This window comes from Rattus norvegicus, chromosome 9, assembly GCF_021556685.1.
Source record: "Rattus norvegicus strain SHRSP/BbbUtx chromosome 9, alternate assembly SHRSP_T2T, whole genome shotgun sequence".
Lineage (NCBI taxonomy): Eukaryota > Metazoa > Chordata > Mammalia > Rodentia > Muridae > Rattus > Rattus norvegicus.
This window is the reverse complement of record NC_141542.1, coordinates 128,525,836-128,540,000: the sequence shown is the minus strand read 5'-3', so window position 1 is coordinate 128,540,000 and position 14,165 is coordinate 128,525,836. Positions and strand designations below refer to the sequence as shown.

General features: G+C 38.8%; 1 protein-coding gene across 2 annotated transcripts in view; it reads left to right on the top strand.

The window, feature by feature from the left end:
• Clul1 (clusterin like 1) overlaps nucleotides 1–14,165 on the top strand; it is a 37,938-nt gene that overhangs the window by 16,767 nt on the left and 7,006 nt on the right. For both annotated transcript variants that reach the window (XM_087567155.1, NM_001033071.1), the window contains 3 exon segments: nucleotides 1,306–1,732; nucleotides 2,523–2,660; nucleotides 12,309–12,523. In XM_087567155.1, coding sequence (XP_087423281.1) covers nucleotides 1,306–1,732; nucleotides 2,523–2,660; nucleotides 12,309–12,523 — 780 coding nt within the window.

Below are 14,165 nucleotides of genomic sequence, written 5' to 3'. Positions count from 1 at the left end.
AGAAGAGAGCTTTATATTAAATGGGGTGGAATTTTACTCTAAATTTTTATGTATGCACTAATTAGAGAATACTTCTGACTTGGCAGTGCCATATTCAATTACAAAAGAGCAGCCACTAGGATAAGGAATACACCAAGTTAATTTGGTGACACTGTTGATTCTATCTGCTCTACTTTTACAGCTATGGTCATTCTCTGATATGCCGGGAATATGATGACATCAGTGCTGGAGACAGGAGATTTGGAGGTCTTTTTCATTTGGGACTGATATGTAACTTTATGAACATTCCTTGGGACTTGTTTTTGTTTTGTTGTTTTCTGAGACTGGGTCTTGCTATGTTGCCCAGGCTGCCTCAACTTCTTGGATTGAGTAATGTCTCCCCCACTTCAGCCTCTGCAGGAGTTAGAGCTATAGACATGTGCCTCTTTGTGCAACTTCAAAGTTTTATTTCTATGGACCGACTCAGTAAACAAAAATTGGCAGAGGAAAGCCAGGCAATCCATCCAGATTTCTTTCTGTAAAAGGCATAGATCCTATACAGACTCCTGGATAACTGTTTGAACAGCAGGAGGCTGATGCTCTAGAGCTAATACCCCATAGCTAATAGCACGCGACACATTCTAGCACTGTGAGATAAAGACAACTCTGATCTGCCTAGACTTGGTGTCACATAGTGTAACTGCTGGACAATCTTCTTCCGCTGGACAGTACTCAAAATTCTGTGACTAGGGCTTCATTCCTTTTAATATAACAAACTGGGCATTATCATTGTTAATTTACATTTGTTACTAAGCAACCTACTATATAATAATCCCAAAGCTATATCTGGCCTCTATGGCTCAGTGTAGATGTATTCATCTTTTCCTTTTCATTAATTAATTTAGTGGTAAGAGGGAGAATATGAAGACAGTAAATTATGTCTAAATAACCATAAATGATTATAATAACTAGGAAGATGGTAGCACTCTTTATAGTTCTAAGGCAAGTTTTACAGTATCCTGTAATCAATGACCTGCCAGCTGATATAAAAATATCGGGTTATAGCTTCTCTAGTATATTTTGACCTTTTTAGCCTTCTGTGAGCAAATCTAAATCAGGAGGAATTTCAGGTCCCATTTTCACAGTTAAAGTTAGGACCAGCTATAAGACTGGTGTATATCGTATCAAAATCAATATCCTTCTCCTAGTTTATACAGAATTTAATTTAGAATGACTACCATAAACTGACTTTAATTTTTTCAGCAATAGGTGACAGAGGAAGAAAAACATCTTTATTTTTATTCCTTGTCTCACTCTACCCCACAGATGAAGCAATTTCTCAAGAAGATATACCGATTTCTGTCTTCCCAGAGTGAAGATGTAAAGGATCCCCCTGCCATAGAACAGCTGACTAAGGAAGATTTACAAGTGGTACACATAGAGAACCTGTTTAGCCAGCTGGCCGTGGATGCAAAATCTCTCTTCAACATGAGCTTTTACATTTTTAAGCAGATGCAGCAAGAATTTGATCAGGCTTTTCAATTATACTTCATGTCCGATGTGGACTTAATGGAGCCATACCCCCCAGCTTTATCTAAAGAGATAACCAAAAAAGAAGAACTTGGGCAAAGGTGGGGCATTCCCAATGTCTTCCAGCTGTTTCATAATTTCAGTCTCTCTGTTTATGGGAGAGTCCAACAAATAATAATGAAGACACTCAATGCAATTGAAGATTCATGGGAACCACACAAAGGCCAGTAACTAATGACCTCTCTTTTCTCTTTCACTTTTTATTCACTTTTTTCTCCCCTTTTCTCTCTTGCTCTTTCTTTTCTTTTTTTTTCTTTTGATTTTTTTTGTGTATGATAGTGTCCACATATTCACATATGTGCTGGTAAACATGTGATATATGGCCCTATATGTATGTACATATATGCATGTAGAAGCCAAAGATCATTATTCCTTAGGAGTAGTCTATCTTGTTTTGAGATAGGATCTCTTACTAAGACCTGGGGCTCACTGATTTGGTTAGACTGCCTGACCAACAAGTCTCAGGGATCACCCTGTCTCTGCCTCCCCAACACTGGTATTACAAGTAAGCACACACCATCATGCCCAGCTTCGTATGGGGTGCTGGGAACACGGGACTTTCTGCTTGAATGATAGGCATTTACTGACTAAAGTATCTCTCAAGACCCTTTTTCTCCCACTACCTTTGCCAATTTTTCTTGTTTTTTCAAGACAGAATTTTTCTGTATCCATGGTTGTCCTGGAGCTTTCTTTATAGACCAGGCTGGCTTCAAACTCAGAGATCTGCCCAACTCTGCTGTGATTAAAAACGTTCGTCACTACATCCATTTCCACTTCCCAAGCACTGACATTAAAAGTACATGCTACCACACTTGGCTTTTTTCAGGAGTTCTAGGAATCAAACTTTGATCCTCATGCTTGTGTAATAAGCATGACACCAAATTAGCCATCTGCCCTGCTCTGTATAGTGAAATTCCAGGAATGTTTATGTGTGAATGTTGTTTTCTCTACAGAGTTAGACCAGAGAGGTATGACTTCAGAGATGTTACCTGAGCAAAATGGAGAAATGTGTGAGGAATTTGTCAAGAATTTATCTGGATGTTTAAAATTTCGTAAAAGATGCCAAAAATGTCACAATTACCTATCTGAAGGTAAATAATTATTGCTTTATCATGTCTTTCATGTGTGTGTATTGCTGTGTTCATGTGTGTGGGTACCTGTGTACACATAAGCCTGTGCATGTAAAGATCAGAGGACCTTTGGTGTTTTCTCGGGTGATATCTACTGTTTTGTTTATTTGAGACATGGTTTTTTACTAGCCTGGAAATCACCAAGTAGTATTAGTTGGCCAGCCAGTGACTGAGCTGCAAGTCTTACCTTCTCCATTCTAGGAATTTTAAGCACCACCATGTCTGGCTTTTTAAAATTGAGTTCTGGAGATTGGACCTAGGTCATCGTGCTTGCCTAGCAAGCACTTTAGCAAATGAGCTAGCTCCTGGCCCTGTTTTTGCACTCTTGATTCTATCAAAGATGTTCTTTATAAAGGTTTACAAATAATTACTCATCCACTGTATATAACTAATTCTTTTATTTTCCTCAATTCCATTACTGTGGATTTTTTGTATGTATGATTAAAGACTAAAGAAACACAAATATATATATAGAAGAGAAAAATAACAACCAAATTAGTTTAAATTCCTTTTACTACAAAGAAAAGGAAAATGCACTGATGAAGGAAGCCTTCTCATGGAAGTGGAAGGTAATGTTTAGATAATGACATAATTTTAGGAAAGTATAGTTCTTTCCCATTAGGTCAATTACCCCACTAATACTTAAATAGGGAAAGTGGCTCTTTCTCAGAAGTCCCAGAAAGCTTTTTTTTGGGGGGGGGGGGTTCTGGCTAAGAGTGATCTTCTCAAGGCTTTCTAGCCTTTCACCCTCCCCTCATTTCTGTCTTTTCCTTAACTTCCTCCCAAGCTCCATAGACAGGGTGTAAATGTCTAGCCTCCTCCTTTAAATCATTAACCACACTTTTAAGTGTTCCTTTCAGGGACTTTATAAAACTGTTATGGTATCAAAAACCAGGAGCAAACACTGAGATGTTGCAAGGTCAAATAATATATTTTTATGGCTGTGCAAGGCTTACACTCTCCTTAGAAGTAGGAGAATGAAAGTGACCCAGATCAGAAACAGAAAGGGCTTTTTATGGCAAATGAGAAAGTGATTTAAAAAAAACAACAGATTTTTGCAGTTATTTTTATGACCACGAGAAAGGTATATGTTATGGGTTTATGGTCAGAAGTGTTATGGGTTTATAGTCAGTTACATACCAGGAAACATTTTATGGTTAGTCAATTCTCAGAACAATGGAAACAATTTACAATGTGTAGTTCACAAGATTATTGGGGAAGAAGAAGAACAACAACAAAAATTGAGCTCTAGCTAAGGACATGATTAAAGTCTAAAATTGTTTAACTAAAGGAAAAATAGAGTCAGCTGTCCTTTAACAAAAACAAGAGCAGTTTTTATTCCTATGCCCCTGGGAAGGAACACTTAAAAGCATGGCTAATGACTTGAAAGAAAGAGGCTAGAAGACACACTAAGTACAATGTGAATTAATGTCTTAATAAATTATCCCACAATATTAGCAGAAGGCAAGTCAGTTTCACTGTCTAGGACTGTGATGGTTATAATTTTTTGTCACCTTGACTGAACTTAGAATCATTATGGACACATACATCTATGTATGGATGTAGTGTTTCTAATAATGTTTAAGAGAACGGGAAAGACCAACCCTGAATGTGGACAGCATCATCCTTATGAGATAGGAGTTTGGACTGAAAGGAATAAAGAAAGCTAACAGCACCATTTACCTCTGCTTCCTGGGTGAGAACACTGTAACTAACTGCCTCATTGTGCTCTGGCCAACTCCACTATCTGAGTTAAACCCTCTACTGTGAGACCAGGTAAATCCTTAAAATGTTTTTGCTAAGTAACTGTCAAAACTGAGAAAAATAACTAACATAAGAACTCAGTGGGAATAATCTCCAATTAAAGAGCTGATTTAGCTTTCAGTGCATCAAACAGAAACCTATGAAAAAGCACTGCTTGCTGGCTTGCTCACAGCTTCAAGTATAGCTAGCATTTTTGTACAGCCTAGGACTATCTGCCAAGGAAATGGTGCCACCCAGTGAGCTGAGTCTCCTAAGTCAATTAATAATCAAGTTAGCCTCCTACAAACATTCTCATAGGTCAATATGATCTAGAAAAATCCTTTCTCAGATAATTCTAGTTTGAGTCAAATTGATAAGCAAAACTTAACTAGGATACTCTATCCCTCATCAACTTGACTCACAAACACATCTCTTTTTAACTCTAACCTTTTCTTTCTTATCCCCAAGATGTCATGTCAATATCCTAATATAAAATACAACCTAGGTTTTAAAAGTTCTGCAGTCTTTAAAAATTCCATGCCCTTTAAAATTTTAAAGTCTCTTAACTGCGGGCTTAATTCTACAAATTCTTTCTTTTTCCAAAAGGTAAAAAGGGGGAATAAGTATAATCAGGTCAATGCAAGATGAGAGTTCAGCAGCATGATTCCAAATTCTGGGGCTCAATGTCCAATATCTGAGACTCACTCACTTTCTGGTTCCAAAAGGCCTGTCTGCAGCATACTTGGTTTACATTGTAGCCTTAGGTGGGCTCCACTCCATATATACTGTTGTCTTGGGAAATGTCTCATGGTCCTGGCATCTCCAATACCTGGGAACTTACACTGTAAATGATGCTGAATCTTCACCAGTGATTTATTCTGGCCTCTAGAGACACTCTGATATTTTGAAATGGTGCCAAGCCTCCACTCCTCTCTGTGACCACTTCATAGCTTCAAAACCAATACCACCTGGGCAACTCAAAATATAGCCTACTCCTCTTGGGTCAACTCTGAAGAAATATTTCTTTTATTGTCCCAGTGTAACAGACAATTTTACTCAATGAGTTCTAGTAAATCAAAGTAATTTACTCTAGTAACTCAAAGCTCATTCTCAGTTAGTTTCCTCCCTGCCTCATGCTTGTAGACAAAGGTATAAGGTCTCAGCTACTACTCCAGCGATATGCCACGTGCTGCCATGCTTCCCGTCATGATGGTCATGGACTCACTCTCAACCCTCTGAAACTGCAAAACCCTCTAGTAAACTCTTCTATAAGTTGCCTTGGTGAGGAGTCGTCTTATCACCACAGTAGGAAAGTACTACCAGTGAAGTAGACACTATGGCCAATTGTTAGTTTGCTTGCAGCCTCATTCCCCCCTTTCCCCCCTTTTTTGGAGACAGTGGCTCTCAATGTAGTCCTGGATATCTTGGATCTCTTCCCCTGTTAGGATAAAACTGTCTCAACAAACGAAAAATCCTTCCTACACACAACACACACACACACACACACACACACACACACACACACACACACACACACATACACACACACACCACACCACACCAATCAAAAGCAAATTTGAACACCAAAACTACAGATTAATGTTCTCTGTTAATGGAACAGATCTTTGCACCCTGAAACTTAATGCATTGCAGATGTTCTAAGCTCTGTGATTTAAGAAGGGTAAGGCTTTTATTCTAATACTGTGCTCAACCAATTAGCAAAAGATGGTTTTTATAGTTTGCCGAACTGGACCAATGCAGTGTTTGGGTAGTTACTAAGCCTCTTAAGTATCAAGATGTTTCCTTTCCTCTTTTGCTTAATATTACTAGCTTGAGCTCTTCTCAGTTTTCACATGTACTGAGGTTGCAAAGAGCAGGTCCCCTGGGCCTGAACAAGAATGAGGATGATTTTTGTTTTTGTTTTTCTTTCTCTCCTCTGCTTTATTCCCTTTTCTCTTCAGCCAACTCCACAGGTGTTTTCTCAGCCCTTCCTTTAGAACAAAATATATCCATTAACTAAATGGGTTTGCCTATTTCTCCATATCTCCCTTCAAGCATATGTCTATCCCACCTTAGAATGTGTGTCAGAAAAATTTGACACCTAGAATCTGTCTTGATAGGACTATCTTTGAAAGATAGTACTTTCCAGGCTTTGATTATAAACTATTGTGCCCCATGTTCCTGGAACTTTATCTAAAGCTGCTGAGTTTTATTCCTCCTGAATTGTTTGACTGGGTGAACGAGCTGTTTTATCATTTGAAATTGGGAATAACAGATCAATTTCATTAACAGGTCTTTTGAGCATTAAGTAAATATGGCCTGAAGTATCAGTGACTTTCATTATTCATGCATTTTAAGTCATTTGAAGAGTTGCGTACAGAAGAAACGATAGCTCTATTGACAGAGTGCTTGCTATGCAAGCATAACCGAGATTATTCTCCAGAACCCGTGTAGAAGGCTGGGCTGAGTGCTAATAATCCTAGCACTGGTGAAATGTAGAGAGGTAGATCTCTGGGGCTCACTAGCCAGCCAGCCTACCATGATTGACAAGCCCTTCATTCCAGTGGGAGACCCTGTCTCAAAACAAAATAAGAACAAAAGGGAGTAGATGGACACTTGATTGACTTTATGATGCACACACATATGAATGAAACCCCCACAACACACATACACACACACACACACACACACACACACACAAACACAAACACACAATGAGCTAATGAATTGATAACTTTCAAAAGCCATCCCATTCAAGCACTCCATTTATATAATTTTTACATCTATTTCCTTCCACCTATTTAAAGGACTGATAAGTAATTTTTCTGTTTGTCACAGATATAATGTGATGATTATAATTATTAACATTAGTAATTATAATGATTATTTTAATTATCATTAAAATAGATAAATTAGCTTACAGAGAGAAAAGGGTTATTTTGGTTCACATAATTGGGTATTTCCATCTGTGATTGGCTGGGCCCATTGTTTTGGGCTTGTGATGTGGTGGTCCAATATCCTGGAAAAACAAAGCCACTTACCTCATGTATGAGAACAGAAAAGAGAAAGAAAGAGCCCTTTAGGCTCAATGGACTAAAGACCTTATACTAGGCCCTATCTCATACAGTTTCCATTACTTCAGACTAGGGTAAGACTTTGGATTAAGACATATAGGTCTTTAGTAAATATCTAAACTATAGCAATTACTTAATAGATATGGCATATATCAGGTTATACAGTGTAAGTGCAATGTAGGTTGATTGTCACAAAGGTAAAATATAAGGAAACATGTGTCTCAATATAATCCCATACCGTTAAAACTTATTTTTAAAAAGCAACTTATTTTAAAACTGTAAAGGACATAAGAAAACCCCACGTTTTGTACTTACATCAAGTATTAAACATTATTAAATTAGATGAAACACAACTGTCACTCCTCTAGATCACATTCCTTTCATCTTCTCGAAAGGAAATGGAGGGAGCTAGAGCTTGTGCCTACAGGCAAAACAGAGTCCCAGCAGCTGCATGTGAAGGCTGGATTGCTCTGTAAAAATATATAATAAAATCCTGCTCCAAGACAATAAATAAGTAAATTTAGGAAACAGAGGGGATGTGGATGTAACTCAGTAGAGCACTTGACTTGTATGCACAAAATCTTAGGACTCATTTCCAGAATTACATAACTAGGTATGCTGGTACACACCTGAAATCCCACCAACACAGGAATAGCAAGAGGACAGCAGCCAGGTGTGGTAACTCAGGCCTTTAATCCAGCCACTCTCAAGGCACAGGCTGGTGGATTCCTGTGAGTTCAAGCCCAGTCTGGTCTACATAGTGAAACACTGTCTCAAAAAAATAGATGCAAATGACTAATTAGTATTTATGTCTTTACTTTTACATTTTACTCATATACTATATCATGTATACATACATACATACACACACACACATATACATATACATATATATATATATATACTATACTTAACAGTGTTTTATGTTTAAAATGTTTACATCCACAAATTCTAATTTTAAACTTAAAATATTGCTGAAGAACTAGGTGCAGTAGCACAGACATATAATCCCAGCACTGTGAAGTCCAAATTGAACCTCTTCCAGGACTTCTTGAATGAGACTCATGGAGACGGTAATCAGTGTAATAGCAAGAGGAGTTTAATTCCGGCACGCTGGGGTCCTCCCACTTCAAGGGGAGACGACCTCAAGTAGACTCTGGCAGGGAGTTAAATGCATTGCAAACAATTGGTGCAGAATTCAAACAATTGGTAGCTAAGCAGTGTATTATTAATGGGGTAAAGTGATCTCCAAGCTGACTTGTGATCAGTGGACCATTCTGGACTTTCTAGGGGGGAACGGTTGGGAGTCAAGGGGAGGTCAGTCGGGAGTAACAGGTAGCTTTGTTTGACAGCTTGGTTTGTAGTTGCTCTGGGAACTAACTACTCCCTGGAAGGCAGGGGTCTTTGTGCTTGGAGGTTTGCCGTTGAACTTTCCCACTGGCCCTAGATTGACCCCAACTCTGGCTCTTTCAGCACTGAGGAGGCTAAAGCTCAAGAGTTTGAACCCAAGCTGAGCTATATAAAGATCCTGTCTCAGCCAAATCAAATCAAATTGTTATATACATACATATATATATATATATATATATATATATATATATATATATATATATATATATATAACAAATGTATTCTGAGTCCATTACTTCTAGGCCAGTCAGGGCTATGTGTGAGTTTCAGGCAAGCCTGGACTACAGAGTGAAACCCTGCCTGCCTCAAAACAAATGAACAAACCAACAACTTCCCAAACCCCACCAAACCAAAGAACTCCATATTTATCAAGGATAAAATGCTGAAATAAGATTACAAAATTATGATGGGCGGTAGTGGTGGCACACACCTTTAATCCCAGCACTTGGGAGGCAGAGGCAGGTGGATCTCTGTGAGTTCAAGGAGAGCCAGGGATACATAGAGAAAGCCTGTCTTGAAAAACAAACAAACAAACAAACCCCAAACTAGTAATAGGCATATTACTAGTTTGTATATAAGAGGACAGTAACAGTATAATCCTTATAACTATTATTAGAAAAATAACTCACATCTCTGCTAGAAACAATAATTGAAACAATAATTTAAAACTCTTCGGTCCATAATTTTCATCTATCTAGTGTCATATTATCGGGTATTATCCAACAGTATACTGTAAACCCTACAAAGGATCATTTGTCTAGAGAAATCAGGAAGAAGAAGTCTGTTTGTGAGTCAGGACAGGAACTCAAGCTGGATAGTATTCTGGAGGAAAGAGTTGATACAGAGGTCAAGGAGGAGTGCTGCTTCCTGGCTTGCTCCTTACGGCTTGCTCAGCCTGTTTGTTTATAGAACCCAGAGTCACCAGACCAGAGAGAATGATAAACAGAGAGAAGAGACTACTATACTGGGGGAACATGTAGAATTACTTTACCATATTTCCAAATTCTGAATATTCTCTCTTACTTTGTGACAGGGTCTCACTCTGTGGTCCTGACTGGCTTAGAATTCACGATGTAGACCAAATTGGCCTCAAACTCAAAGATCTGGAGCCTTTGCCTCCTAAGTGCTGGGATTAAAGGTGTGTGCCTTATAGGGATTATTACCACAACCCTGTAAAATTTGTCTTAATGTTATTTATTGTTTATTTTTATCTTCATCCAGTCTAGTTTGTAAGATTCATCTAAGTGAAAAATATCTCACAATCATTAATTCATTATTTATGTCGGTCTGCGTTGGAATGTTATAATCCATTCTCTAACTAAATGCCTATACTGATTAGTTTTATGTCAACTTGGCACAAGGTAGAGTCATCAATGAGGAGGTGGTATCAACTGAGAAAATGCCTCTATATGAATAGTCTGTAGGCATCTCAATTAATTAGTTAATCACTTAATGATTTGGGAATGCCCAGCCCACTGTGGATGTGACCACCTCTGGGTTGGTGGCCCCAGGTTCTATAATAAAGCAAGTTGAGCAAGCTATAAAGAGCACACCAGTAAGTGGCACTCCTCCTTGGCCTCTGCATCAGCTCCTTCCTCTGGGTTCCTATCCAGTTTGGATTCCTGTTTTGACGTTAATGATGAGCACTGATGTGCAATGTATTTGGTGTAAACCAAATAAGTCCTTTCCTCCCTAAGTTGCTTTTGGTCATGGTGTTTCATCACCACAATAAAAACTTAAGATACTGCCTTAAGTTTTTTTTTAAATGTTGCTATTACAAAACACACAAACAGAAAACTACTTGAGAAGAACATGGTAGCCTATATGCCTGGAATCTCAGCACTTGAGAGATAGAGCTAAGAGGAGAGAAAGTTTAAGACCAACCTGATTGGCATAGCCAAGTTCTGGGCCAACCTGGCCTAACAAGTGAGAACCTGTCTCCCTTACCAAAAACAAAACAAGGGCAACTGTCATATATTTTATCAAGTAATTATTCTATGGGCAATTCCATAGCTATAATTATATCATATTTGAAACATGTAATAGAAAAATATTTTCTTCAAATGTCACTGGTCATGATTTTCACTGTCTCACTATGCATTTTTTTTATCCAGTCTTAAGTAGATTCTTTTTTCTTACACCTCCATTGGGCTTATACATTTAAATTTCCTCATTTGATGGGATAGAGAGAATGTGCCATGGAAGGGGTAAAGGAGGCACTTCTGCTTTAGTCAAGTTTTTGGGTGTAAGGACTAATGGTCAACAGGACTTGCACTGTCCAGTAGGCGGTCTAGTCCTGAGTTACACTCCATGTACTGTCCCCCCTTAAAATATAGGTAGTAGGCATATGAGACTTTTAACAAGAATTTCTTTATAATAAAATTTTAATTAGGCAATTTGTACTCTGATTTAATAATCTCACATCATATGAGTTCACATTTTTGTAATTCTTCCTCTTTTCTTTTCCATTAATTAATTTATTTATTCACTTTACATCCAGATCACAGTCTCTGTCTCTTCCCAGTGTCCTCACAAAGTCCCTCCCCCATCCCCCTTTTCTCTTCTTCTCTGAGAAGGGGAAGGCCCCTCTCCCTGGGTACCAACCCACCTTGGCACATCAAGTTACTGCAGGTCTAGGTCCTCTCCCACTGAGACCAGACAAGGTGCTTCAGTTAGGGGAACAGGGTCCACAGGCAGGCAACAGAGTCAGGGACAGCCCCTACTCCCATTGTTGGGGGACCCCAAGCTGCACATCTGCCACATATGTGCAGGGGGTGGGGCTAGGTCCAGCCTATGTGTGCTCTTTGGTTGGTGGTTCAATCTCTGGGAGTCCCCAAGGGTCCAGGTGAGTTGGCTCTGTTGCTCTTCCAGTGGAGTCCCTAACCCCTCCAGGTATCTCAGTCTTTCCCCCAACCCATCCACAAGACTCCCTGAGTTCCATTTAATATTTGGTTGTGGGTCTCTGCATCTATTTTGGTCAGCTGCTGAGTGGAGCCTCGTAGGGAGCAGTTTATGCTAGGCTCCTGTCTACAGGCATAATAGAACCATTAATAGTGTCAGGGATTGGTTCTTGCCCATGAGATGGGTCTCTAGTTGGGCTGGTTACTGGTTGGTCGTTCCCTCAGTCTCTGCTCCATCTTTTTCCCTGCACTTCTTGTAGGCAGGACAAATTTAGAAGTTCTTTTCTTTATCTACCCACTTCTGCTCTATAAAACCATATAATTAGCAATTAGTTAAACCAGGTCTCACTTGAAAGTGATATCAGCAATTTTGCTTACTACAAACAACAAGCATTAACTAAGAACTCTGTGTCTTAAGCTTGTGCCATCCACGTCCTAGTTTTCTGGAACTTTCCTTTACTATTTCTTTACTTCTTTGCTAGAATGCCCTGATGTACCTGAACTACACATAGAATTCCTTGAGGCCCTGAAATTAGTCAATGTATCCAATCAGCAATATGATCAGATTGTCCAGATGACCCAGTATCATTTGGAAGATACCATATACCTGATGGAGAAAATGCAAGAGCAGTTTGGATGGGTGTCTCAACTGGCAAGCCATAACCCAGTGACTGAGGACATCTTTAATTCAACAAAGGTAGGGACCTCAGAGCAGAAATGACATGTGCTACCTGTATTCTGCTATTACAGCTAAATTTGTAAACAAGCTGGGGAAGAATACACCTAACTCTATTGTGGTTGTATCTAATCCCACTCAAGTTAGTGTAGTTCATGGTCTAGAAAGCTGGGTATAATGGCTCATCTCTTTTACATCAGCTACCCTTAAGACTAAGTTAGGAAGATCTTTTGTTCAAAGTCTTCAATTCTACACAGTGAGTTCTGTGCCAGCCTACACCACTTAGAGAGACCCTGTCTCAAACCAAAACAAAAGAAAAACTTAAAAGGATTAGAAATGTAGCTTAGTGGTAGATTTGCCTAGCATTTCTTGATCCTGTAAGTAAAGTCAGCATAGGTGCAATTTAAGATGACAGTATATTTTTAGATGATATTTAACTTAAACACATTTTTAGATCTATTTTATGTTATACAAAAGGGTGTTTTGCTCACATTTTAGCTGTGTAACAAGTGAATGTGCATGCCTGGTGCATGTGGTCAGAAGAGGGTGTCAGACTTCCTGGAATTGGAGTTATGGATAGTTGTGAACCACCAAGTACTTCCAGAAAAATCAAATCTAGATCTTCTGCAGGAACAAGTGCTCTTCTTAACCTCCGAGCCACTAATACTTAATTCTCCAGCCCTGACATTTAATTCTTAAGATGGCTGTAGTAGTTTGAGTAAGTATGGCCCCCAAAGACTCATTTGTTTGAATGCCTGGCCATAGGTAGTGGCACTCCTAGGAGGTGTGGCTTTGTTGGAGTAGGCATTGTCTTGTTGGAGGAAGTGTGTCACTGTGAAGGCAGGCTTAGGTCATATAGGCTCAAGCTATGCCCATAATGATACACACAGTCTCCTTTTGCTGCCCACAGATCAAGATGTAGAAATCTCAGCTCCTTCTTCAGCACCAGGTCTGTCCTGACACCGCCATGCTTCCCACCATGATGATAATGGACTAAACCTCTGAAACTATAATCCAGCCCCAATTAAATGTTTTCCTTTATGAGAGTTGGTCTTAGTCATGGTGTCTCTTCACAGCAGTAAAATCTTAACTAAGGCAGTGACTTAGTTTATTGTACCAAGAAGTATTACTGCTATAATTTACCTTTTTAAAAACTAAAGAACCTCACTCTCTTTATAGGAAAGCATTGTAAGATAGCCTCCATTATTCCCATATTAGTGTAAAAAGAGAGGCCTAGAAAGGTTAAAGACCATTTCCAATATTTCTCAGCTTTTAAAGTTTAGAGTATAATTTAAATTTTTTTTTTACTTTATGTATGTTTTGCCCAAATTTATATCTGTATATCGCACGTATGCCTGGCTCCTAAGGAGGCTAGAGAGCATCAGATCTCCTGGAGCTGTAGTTAAGAAAGGCTGTAAAACCCCATATGATTCTGGGAATCATATGTAGGCCCTCTGCAAGGAGCTAACTGCAAAAGCACTAACTCTTAGCTTCATAAAACAGTGGCCGACTCTGTCCTGAGCCATGCATGCCTGTAACTACACACGAACTGCCTTAATTATACAAATATATATTTGTGTTCATAATATATCTAATATAAATATATCAAGTATATAATATAATAAGATACAAAACATTATATAACTCCACATTGATTCTTGTG